General features: G+C 52.4%; 2 protein-coding genes across 2 annotated transcripts; one reads left to right on the top strand and one right to left on the bottom strand.

The window, feature by feature from the left end:
• Positions 1–650: 650 nt before the first annotated feature.
• Positions 651–1521, top strand: H257_15074 (hypothetical protein; the record flags this gene model as incomplete). Its single annotated transcript, XM_009843055.1, has 2 exons — positions 651–734; positions 1075–1521. The coding sequence occupies 2 exons, from the start codon at positions 651–653 to the stop codon at positions 1519–1521; spliced, it is 531 nt and encodes a 176-aa protein (XP_009841357.1).
• Positions 1522–2126: 605 nt separating this feature from the next.
• On the bottom strand, positions 2127–10581 carry H257_15075 (hypothetical protein; the record flags this gene model as incomplete). The annotated part of the gene is made up of 2 exons (XM_009843056.1): positions 2127–4022; positions 4081–10581. 2 exons carry the CDS (start codon positions 10579–10581, stop codon positions 2127–2129), a joined length of 8397 nt encoding a protein of 2798 aa, XP_009841358.1.
• Between the last annotated feature and the right edge of the window lie 1148 nt (positions 10582–11729).

Below are 11729 nucleotides of genomic sequence, written 5' to 3' on the forward strand. Positions count from 1 at the left end.
TTACTGTATATGAAAAGACCTACGTTGACCATCGACCATCTCAGGTTTTGTGTACACGTACAGATCGTCAACAAGTATCTCCATCCATCCGCTCGACTGCAATCTGCTGTTTGGCGATTATATCGAGTATTTGGACAGGGTTCATACTTTGCATTTCACGCCCCCTAAATGACTTGCTCTAGAACCTTCATGTTCCAAATCTGGGAGAGGCTATCAAATCAATTGGGGGTCAACTTTGCTTGCAACTTTCAAACAATCTAGAGCGTTTTGTGTAACAGTATACGTTTCACACCGTCAATGGTTCTGATGGAGTCTGAATTGCGGTGTTGCACCGAAAATCGTGAGAGCCCCATTATTGCCCTCGCTCAGTATTTGTTAGAACACTCCAAAGAACGTCATTGAAGTTAATGTGTTGTTTACAGCATAGATTGTGTAATCAGAAAGTGCCCCCCTCGTCAACACTACGTACACGTGAGTTAGTTAGCATTACGCCATTCTTGATGCAATTTCAATTCAGACTCCAACGTCACTGCCACTACGCTATGACCGCATATTGCGTTTCTATCAAAGATCGCACATTTCCAATTTTGCAACAACGATGATTGGTGCACCCTTGGCCAATCAAATCCATTTGTGTGAATTTTGCACCCATGGTCAACCCGACTTACCCGCCCGAGTCCAAGGCTGAACCCTTGTCTGCGGCCGCGGCGGCTAGCTTTCAAGCACGCGACGGTGTACGTGGTCACGTTAACACAGCTCTCCACTGTGAATGTGCCTACTCGAGTGGTGCATCATAACCAACACTCTCTAGGCACTGAAATTAACTGGTGTAGCCAACATGAGGTCACCCAAATACAACCAACCCGGTCCGACTCAATTGTGCAGTACATTCAGCGCTACCTGAAAAGAAACGCACGTACACCACCATCTTTGCACCTCAACATGTCTTTATGACGTCGTGTGTCGGACCTTGGTTGGATGATGGTACGATGGCAGCATTTCCAAATTGCAAGTGCAGCCCCACCGCCTTCCCGCGGTGGCTCGTCGATCGACCTCTGGTGACGCCACGTGTAGACCTCGAAATCGTTCGCCTCGGTACTGCTCCCCGAGACTCGGACGATTTCTGTTGCGTTTCCAGCGTCCACATTGCAGTTGACCGGTCTTGTCGGCCTGACCGCAGCATTGGACCATATGCAAACCAGTTACATGCACCACCCAGCCACTTCACAATGCACCATCCCCGCCTCCCCCAAAAGCTTCGCCAGTAGCATCCTCCCCGATGGCTCTGGCAGGCCCCCGCTGCGTCTTGTAGCACCTTCCACGCAGTCGTCGCCTTGCAAAATAGTGACGACGACTCACCCCACAATCCAGTGGGAATGGCTAGCCCATTCACTGGAAACACATCCGTCTGCCTGGTCTTCCCTCGCCGCGACGAGCCACGCCGCCCGCGCCGCCACCGACGCCATCCAGACCATCCTTGTCGCCATGCTGTACATGGCAAGTGCTTTGGGCTCACCCTAGCGATCGATAGCTGGCGAAGCCCAAGCCCCCTAAACCCAGTCCGTCGAGACTCGGAACGTAATGCTACCACCCCTTATTTACCGTTGGCCTAAATCTAGATATCGTCAAAGTCGTCGTCACCATTCGAACGACACATGTCACCCTTATCTCTTCAAACTTCTCGGCAGACAATTGTATCGTTAAGTCACATAAGTGCAGTACAACTTGCAAGTCAGGTCGGGGTAGAAAAACAATACTTCACTGTTAGCTAGTTGCGCCTTGTGTCGTTGTGCAAGTGTCAATCACCACATCATGCCGATACAATGGCCAGGACGACCCTATCCAAGGTTTGTTCTCTGATATAGCACGCAACAGTATAGAGCTATACTTTATCTATTGAAGTTGTCCGTTCATTCGGCGTGTGCACAGACTACAGCTCTCTCTCCATGGCCGGCGGCTGATTTTGGGTATATACCTCTATGTATCAATAAAATTATGTATTTATAGAGTTATTTTCTCAGAACTCTGCCAATTTCCATACTTTAAACAAGTCAAAACAAATGGGACTCTTTTCATGGACCAGAGTAGTAATATATATTTGTCATGAAATTGTACTGTCATCGCCGCTACTCGTTGGCTACATCCACCAGCTCCATCAATTTGCACGCTTTTTCCAAGTCCGATTCAATCCAGTTGCGCCCTTCGCCGCGGGCGTCAATCAGATTTGAAATAGCCACCCGGGCCAGAGGCTTGGCGAGCAATGCTTTCAGGGACGGTTGCGTGGTTGCATCAAACCTCGTCACGCCATTCAGCAACGCCAGCGCCACTTCGTTGCCGACAGCCATGGGAGATGGCGTACCATCAGCTGCATGGTGTAGCATGGCGACGTTTTCCAGTGTAAACTGTGGGTTCAACCGACCCCGCAAAAGGCCAAGCACAGAGCGAGACGGTCGCGCCCACACGAGCTCCAAGACAGCATCAGCTTCCTTGTCCGATAGCAACAACACGTCGCCATTTGGAAAAAGGGCCACCGAGTCCACGACACGCGCATACTTGAGGGTTGTCTTGGATGCAAGCGTGTTGAAGAACGACGTCGTCCCAAAGATGGTCGCTGGCCATGCCACGTCACCAAGCCCCCACAGTTGCGGTATGCCCTCAGCGAGAGGGACCACCGTTGTTTGAACGTCTTGAGCTGACTTTGCCGTTAAAATCGACGAGTAGTTCCACGACGCTTCGACACGCGGCTTCTGCTCGCGCATCTCGACGTCCTTTTCTTGTTGCTCCTCCTCTTCAACTTGCAGTTCCCGTTCGCATTCTTCGCCGTACGACAAGGACACGTCCACTTCCACCCCAAGCGACGCGCATTGATCCGCGATCAGTTTGGCCATGTCGCTGCCATCATAATCCGTTTCCACTTGATCGGCTACATACGACGACAGTTTCTGGACGCGCACCGGCAGCTCGTACAGGTCTTTCAGGGCCCAGTGCTCCTCCACCACCGCTTGAAATGCCTCTTGTTTGCTCTTGCAAAAGAACAGACCTTGTTCAGACCACGAGGGCAAACCTGCCTCGATGTTCGCGGCCGTGTTCTTCACCACCCATTCCAGAATGCCTGGCAACGTCACAGAGGGTAGGGTTTGTTGGATTTCTGGAGGAACCGCCAGCACGACTCGTTGGTGTTTGCCCAGCAGGCGAAGTCGCCCCGCGCCTTGCATCAACTTGTCTTTGGTCAGTTTCGGGCCCAACGTCAGCACGGCCACCGCCGACGCGCGCATTTTCATGTCGGTGCCCCGGGATCGAGCTTCGTCAAACAATACAAACGAGTCGCGCTCCTTGATGGGGGAGTCATGGAGGGGTACCGCGTGTCGTGTGGCTCGATTCAGGGACATCCAACACCCTTGGGGCGGGTCAAAGTAGACGATGGCGCCGAGTTTTGCATGCAGATTGTCGTGGTTGAGCATGTACATGCTGATGGCTTCGTTCGAAATGCCAGCCAAGAGCGACCCCGTGTCTATCAACGCCTCGTAGCCACCAGCCACGACGTACTCCATCAACGATTTCCACAAGGTACCGGCTGCCAAAGCATGGCAAGTCACCGTACACGTCATGAGTCGGTCCAGCATCAGGCCATTCGTAGCCAACAACGATGGCAGCTGTGGTTGGTTCGGTGTAATTTGCGTGGGTAGGATCGGGTTCGACTCATTCGTTCCAGAAAACCCCTTGGCATGGTCGCTGTTGGCCATGTCCCAAGCCGAAGACGCAATGCGAGCCGGATATTGCACCAAATCCGTGGGAAACACACACCGGCGCAGCCAAAAATCGATCAAATTCGTGGAAAACGCTAGTTTTGCCACCAAGAGCGTCATTTGGGGGCCATTCGACGTATCCAGCTTGGAGCAATTGTCCAGCATCTGGCTTTCCTTTGGCTGCAGCTCATCGCGAATGGGACTAAACCAAGTCTCGTACTCGTTCGTCCGCGCTGAACGACCCAGTGAAAGCAATACCTTGATCGCTTCCAGCACCTAATCATCATTTAGAAAACATCAGATTAAGCATAGGCATTGATTCCAGTGGGGGTACCTGTGTCTCCGTCAATCCTTGGTAGTAATAGGCTAGCGTCGTCAAAACGATGGAAACGTCGGGGTGGCCAAACTCTGCCCGAGCTGAGGGGACGTCGGCAGCTCGAAACGGAATCGCCAGTCGCTTGGGGTGCCGATGGGGGTCAACACCATATTGCACACGGGGGCGTTGTTGAAGGCAATGCTCCAAGATTCCAAACGCAAGGAACCCGCGCAGCGCCAGCATGGAAGCATACGCGGACGTGCTGGCTAAGCATTGTAGACCATCAATCTCCCCATCTTTCAGCAGCAAGCATCGTACAAGGGCGTCTTTGTGAGCTGAGCTTTTCTGGCACCAAAGCCCGAGCCATTGAAAGTGCACAGACGAGTGAGCAATCATGGCGTGCGCTACCAGTCGACGAAATTCTTCCAGAGCGGCTTCGGGAACGCCAACTTTAAGTCGAATTTCCCGAAATGCACTCTTGGACTTGTTGGTGTTTTGAAGCCCATGCTGGAAAATCCACTGGTGGAGCCGGCTGTCCCGATCACACGTATTCAGCACCGCTAGCAACCCCTGCGCAACGACCGCACGCGTCTCGCAGTTGTCCAGTCTATCAGGAGTTCCCATGGCGTACACAAGTTGATACCGGTGGTGCAGCAATGCGTCGACCTCGTCGAAGATGTCGACGAACTTTGATTGTGCTAGAAGGGCCGCCAATGGCTCCGCGTGAACGTTTTTTTCGTATACCCATTCCTGCAATTTCATTTCCAGCGACAACCGGTGCTCGGGGGCGACAACGTAGCAAGCGTTCATAATCGGCTGGCCCAAGATCGACATGCCAAACGAAGTGAGCTCAGCTTGTCGATGAAAGGGCTGGTCCAAAATACGAATCGCCAGCGTCGATGCGCTGAGGTGCAGGTGGAAGAACGCCAGCGCTTCTTGTAAAATCGGTCCCAGGATATGCACCCGTGGCACATGGCCTTGACTGGTGTAGTGCAGAATGAGCAGGGGCAAAATCACCCGCGTCTTGCCGAGCCCCATGTTGAGTTGACAAATCGTCCCAGATGGCTCGTTCAATAAATGCTGTGCGATCGTGGCCTGCTCGGGGCGAATCTGCAACGACCCTTCGACTTCAAATACGAGCCACCGCGGATGGTCCTCGATGCTCCACGTCCGAGTGACTTGCAGTTCTTGCAGCACCTGCGCGTCCGACGCCGTTGACTCTATCAAGTGTAAAATGCGACACAACCGAGCGTTCAAAACGACCGTGGCTAAGTAGAGCTGGGTGACCCCCTGAATCGCCTTGACGGCCTCGGGTGAAAAGTACGGGTTAAAGCGAAGCACTTCGTGTGGGGAGTGCGCCCAAACCAGCATATCACGTAGGGTGGGATTGGCCACACGATTGCAAGCCCGACGAAGGTTCATTCGATGGACATGACGCGTTGGAATGCAATTCCTCACGACGTCAACAAGATACGACTCAAGGGTGTCCACTTTACCTTGCACTTGCCGCTGTGTACGTTGTAGTACCTTCTCCATATTGTCCTTGGATTGGGTAAACATCGGCTGGGCTAGGTCTTGGTAGTGGTGCCAACTCTTTTCCAATAGGCTACCCACGTGCGCTTCGATGCTATTGTTGAGCTTCTGCTTCTTCAATGGGTATGGACGAGATGACGTTTTCGACTGATACTCGACCATGGACAGCACCGATCGCTCCACAATGGCCACAACGTCCTTGGACACAGGACATGGAGGAATTGAACTGACTGAGTACGATCCAGGAGGGGAGTCGTGCCTTCGTGGTCGGGGGATCGGCCCAAACGCCTCTATCATTTCGTGGGGCTGCAATCCCCGCCGAAGATCATTCCAAGGCATCGTTTGTGTATTCCAACCGCGAAGTTCACATTTGGACGTGTTGACCAATTCATTCGGTGCGTGGTTGGGTTCGGCAGGGACAGCTACATACAAAAAGGCTCGGTCGAGGGCTTGCTTGGCGAAGCGTTCGCAAAGGATCGCAAGTGCAGGCTCCTTGTATGCAAAGGACGCCAAGTTGGCCAACTTCGACGCTTCGAGTTCTGTCCACGGGCGTGAAACCCAGCATTGTCGAAGCAATATCAGGGCCATCTCGGATGCTGTCATGTTGAGGTGGGGGTCCGGCACCGATGAGCTCGAGGCTGCGAATATCGCCGCAAGTTGCAGACGACCAACGATGGAATTCGCCGACAATTGATTGGAGTGGGGGGCGAAATCATACGTGAAATAGCTCAGCGCCGCATCGCAGGCGTCGGTTTGTTGGACTATCACCATGCCATTGCGCACAACAACCATGCCGTTTGGGACCAATAGTTTCGTCGAAGGCTGGCCTGGACACTCCACGAGTCGTTCGAGGACTAGGTAATGCTCAAAGAACGGCAGTGTGAAGTCAAGCTGTTGGGTAGTGGCCAAGTGGAACTCGGTGAATTCCAAACTGCGTGGGTTCACCGTGTGCCCTTCAAACGTCAAGCCATACCGGGGCAAGTGGACCTGAAGTATCTTGCCAGGCGTCATCATGGCGTGCACGTACGCTACATTTTCAAACTTGGACAAGGCTGTCGCAATCCAAGGAACGGTGGATTCCTCCACGAAGTAACGATACGACTGTCGCATTGCGATCACTTCCGTGAGCTCAATGTGTTGGCTGGCGTACGGGACTTCGAAGCATCGACTGGGATCATCGAGCACTGCAAGGTACTGTTGATTCACTCGTGATTTGAACGTGGGGGGGCGGAAAACCAACAGCTTTTGGGTGCAGTCCAACCAGTGCGAATGCATTTTCAACAAGCGGATGGGTAGCCCTGACATCCACGCCGATTCCGTGAGTTCCACGAGTTCTAAAACACGCTCGGTTTGGCTGTGAATCGATCGGATTCGTATGGTTGTCGCATTGACGATTGCGAACTCAAAGTACACGTCGTCGCACGTTTGGGTTGTACGAAACACCGTGTCGCAGATAGCCATCACGTCAAAATCTTGCTCGTCAAAGTATCGTGTGTACGTGGCATGTTGTACAATGGATCGAGGGAGTCGACATGGCGGATTGCCGTTCAGCAGCACACAACCCGTGAGGACGTTGATTAAGTAGTGCTCGGGTTCGCCCCGAACAACCACGGTCGATTCAAAGCAACTTGTTTGAGAAATGATTGTCCATTGGATGGCGGGCGTCGGTAGTAAGCAACTCATGGCCTTCGAAACCTTGCCGTTTCCAACCACTGTCGTTGCCAACGACACGATTTCATCCACTCGTGACGGCTGAACTTGCAGGTGGGGGAACACCCCCCCCATGGCTCGGGAAATGATATCGTCGCCGCCTTCGCCGGTGCTTTGCAAGGTCGCCAGAACGTCATGGATGCGACAAGCCATCACATGTGCAACTTGCACTTGCAGCCACGACAGCTCGGTTTGCATCTTATTTCCTTCGCCAAACAATAGGCCGTATCGAAACATCACGATACACTCCACCAAGTTGCTCACGTCGTTGGTGTCGAACGCGCCCACTGCCGACAGGGCCAAAATACCATACCCGTACATTAAGCACTGCTTGGCACGCAGGTCCAGTCGTTGGGTGGCTGTCGTGATAGCATCGTCCATTTCATTGCGAATAATAGTCGCCCAATTTTTAGCAACGGCAACAAATTCTCGAGCCAGCTGTCGGGCTTGAGGATAAAACTGGGACAAGTACGACGCCATGGTCGCCCCTGCGATAAACGCTTTGTAGTCTCGAATTGAGTCACGAAGGAGGCCCAGTTGATTCCAGAGGCCAGCATACCACTTCTCCAGCCATCCCATGTTGTCGTCTAAGTCACGTTTCCACAAAAGCGCCGGCACGTCGGCATCGGACAGCGCCCCCACGTGATACATCGTTTGACAGAGCACACTCAACACCAGGGGATGGCTCAAGGGAAGGGTCGACGCATGTAACGCTTGCACCAACTTTCGTATTTGCTGGTTCGGGTAGGCACGCAACGACCCCATCGTCAAGAACTCGGCTTTGGACAATCCTGGGGGGATATCGTGTAGATTGGCATAAGAAAGGTTCCCCCTGGATGACTCGCCTTGACTTGCACATGCAGGAAACTCCATGATCCACTGGAATTGTCTGTCGTCCAGCTGGTCCATGAAAAACGCATGCATTTGCGCCTCTGTGACCAAATGCGGATTCAAATTGGCCGACCACGCCAACCCATGCTCAAACTCTGTCGGAAACCAAAACGAAGCGTGGGCATGAGTGATGCCATCGACTGTACTGGGGCCCCATTGCGTCGGAATGTACAAACCAACAGGATAAATGGTCCAGTGGCAGGGGTAGGCCGCTGGACATCCAAACGAGTACGTGTTGTAGTGTTGGACCCACGAAGTTTTTGTGGGGGTAACCCCAACGTCATGGTCATCCAACCCGGGTGGACGTGGCACCAAGCTGACTTGGGCTTCGACAGCGAGGCGCGACAACGTGTCCAAACTTGGGGGGATCAAGAAAAAGAACAAGACACTGAACGCCTTGTCGGCCAGCTCGGGCAGCGGACAGACCACAAATGGGGGCGGCACAATTGTCTTTGAGATTTCTGCATTCTTGGCATCCCAGTTTCGTTGGGCTGCGTTCATTCGGGAAAGAGCGGACGATGTGGCATGTACTGCTGTACACGCTTGGTCCGAAGTTTTGTAATATCCATGGCGTCTTTTGCAAACATACACATCCGGGTAATTGATGCGAGTTGCCTCTTCAGCTTGCTGCGCTTGTGTATACTCCGTGCTGGCCACGCTCAATGCACTCTGCAACCCCGGCAATTCAGCTCGCAGTTTCGCCGCTCGGACTTGCTTCGCTCGTACTTGATTCATGTACGTTTCCATGCGTCGACTTGTTGCTTCCTCTTCACTCGACCATCGCTGTTGCATCTCATCACAAGTTTCAGCAAACTTTTGCGAGAACTCGACCGTTCCTCCAATGCTGGCCAACGAGAACAATGGCAACCTCGCGGCATTGTTGATGCAACGAATGTACCCCGCTACCAAGCGCATGGCGTCGATCGCTCGTTTGTCTTCCATCACCAACGAACCGAGATTCATCCAGTTCAATGGCGTTTGGTAGGCCAACACGAGCGGGTATTCTTGAGCGCAATGTTGATGCACCAGACAATACCCCATCCATGTCACCACGACCTCGTAGCTTCGGAGTTTTGTCATCATTTGATGTCGACCGTCGTTAGACGTTAGCCAAGCGTCCAACAATTCAGAGTACGCGGTCACGAGTTGGTCCAGCGCCGACACGTCGTCGACAGACAAGTGCATGGGAGATTGAGTGGCTGACAAGTGTTTGGCACATGACCACATCATCTCGTGGATTTCATTCAAGACGAGCAAGCACGCATCTTGTTCTTTCCCAGCCTTCAACCGCGCATCGCTGCTAATCCAAGTCAGAACCTGTTGGAAACTCCCAGGCGAGACATTTCCATAGTGCGGAAAGTTGGGCAGCGCCCCACTGTTGGCCAATGCCCGCGCCTGGCGCTCTTGCATTGTCAGTGGTGTAGTGGGCACTTGACTGGAGCGTAGCGCGTCCGAGACCAAGGCGGGGTATCGTACATCGTTGGGCTCAACAATCTTAAACCGCTCGGCTTTGGTGCTCGTAAAATGCAAATACTGGGAGTCCAACGTGGCTCGCAGCATTTGCAACTGCTCCGTGATGGCTTTCACGTTCGCGCCATGCTCATCCATGTCCAGCGCGGGAAGCGCAATGGCGTCCACAAGGCTCATGGCCGTGTTGATCGAGTCGATGGTCATCTCGACATTGTACTGCTTCGCCACCCACAGCAAAAAGTGCCCTCGAAGTCGGTCGTAACTGGGAGGGTGGGCGAGAAAGTAGTACAAGGCGGCTTCGACAAGGGGGTGCGCTGTGGCTCGGGGTTGGGTGCCAGTGTGCATCCCCACATCGGTGCTCCCTCCGTACGGCGCCACTTCGACAACGATGGAACTGAGGACTTGGCGAGCCAAGGCGTGGATGAAATGGGGTGTTTTCTGGTGCCCTTGGCCATTCACAGCGCTTCGTCCATTACCATGTCGAGTGGCTACTTTGTGCAACAGGGCTTGCAATCGGTCTCGAAACCCCTCCACCGCCTCGGTCGGGATAGTGCCAACGTCGAGTACAGTCGTGCCACTCGGCTTGGCGGTGAATGTTGCGCCTGTCGAACGATGCGAGACGTTGGCTTGCCACATGTCTGGGTACAGGAGAACCAAGTGGGACAACGCATTGTACCCCGCGGCTATCGCGAGAATGACACAGCCATACTGTGGAAACCAAGCACACGCCGAGTTCTCGAGCTGTTCCAACGCTCGAGCCAAGTCGCGATGGCCTTCGTCACTACTACTAGTAGCGTGGTGGCTAAACGCTTTGAACGCAGCGAGGCTCGCGTGAATTGCCTCCACACTTTGACTAGTCGACGGCGCGCGGTGTGGTACCTGAATAATATCGGAAATTAACGCGTTCACGTTCATGGAGCAAAATCACGACTGCCTAGTTACAAAAGCCAACGGGATCAAAGAACTATAGTACAACGGACGAGCCAACCTGTCCCAGATTCTTTAACGTTGTCGCAGACGAAGTTCTTCCCAATATCGTTGAGCTAAGTTTCCCCTTCATTCATACTTGAGGGAGATTAAGGAGCTTGTCGTTTGTCCACGCGGTACATACGGTATGACCAAAAAATGCTCGCGAATAGAAACAAGTGGCTAACTCGAAGTAAATATTTCGGGTTTTACTTCGTAGTAAGTACTATGTACTGTAGTACTCTGCAGTTGGGCAACCACCAAGTTACAAGCGAATCATGACACCAGTTTCGAGCGTCCTGCTTTTTTGTGGTCGATACGCACCCGTTTTACTTGCCCATTGAACAAGCAAGCGACAACAGATAGACCCAAGGTCTACGTAGCAGCAAACCAAGAAAATCTCAACTTTCATGCAATGACTACAGTAACGTTGGCGAACTGTGTTTGATCATTGCTGTTGTGCATTATTCCACAGTCGGCACTGTCAATACAAGTATCTGGTAGTAGCGACACAACCAAATGGGCACAAGAATGGTGATTGACCTAACGATACTATTAACAGGCAGGCCAGGGGAAAATGTACAAATTTTGGTCATACTATGATTTTCAAACTTCGTCCACAGAGCTCAGTAAGCCACAGAGATTTCGGAACGCGTCCTTGACTATTCGGCCATCTTCACATGCCATTTGCACGCTTTCGGAGGCCGGAACAACCGCGAAAACTTGCATGGCGCATGGACCCTCGATGGATTCAACGGCCGCTCTGCGCGTGTCATTGGACACATTTTGGTTCTTTCTTCCAATGGAATGCCAGTAAAAATGTCAGTAACGTTTTTGCATACTTGTAGAACTCAAAATGGATTAGTCAGATATTCTTAGATAATCAATTATCCTATATATTGTTAATAACCACTCTGGCCTTTTCCGGTCGAAAGGCTGTTCCCATAGTAGCTCAAATCTGATTTTAATCAGAGTATTGATAAAACTAAAACTACAGGTACTGTACTCGGACATCACATCTGCACTTTGTTCCGATCCAGGAAGTAAATCCCCATTGTCCCAAGCTCGTTGGGATAGAACAGCGAGGTTAAATCGTC

Source organism: Aphanomyces astaci (genome assembly GCF_000520075.1).
Source record: "Aphanomyces astaci strain APO3 unplaced genomic scaffold supercont1.66, whole genome shotgun sequence".
In the NCBI taxonomy this organism is placed as follows: Eukaryota; Oomycota; class Saprolegniomycetes; order Saprolegniales; family Verrucalvaceae; genus Aphanomyces; species Aphanomyces astaci.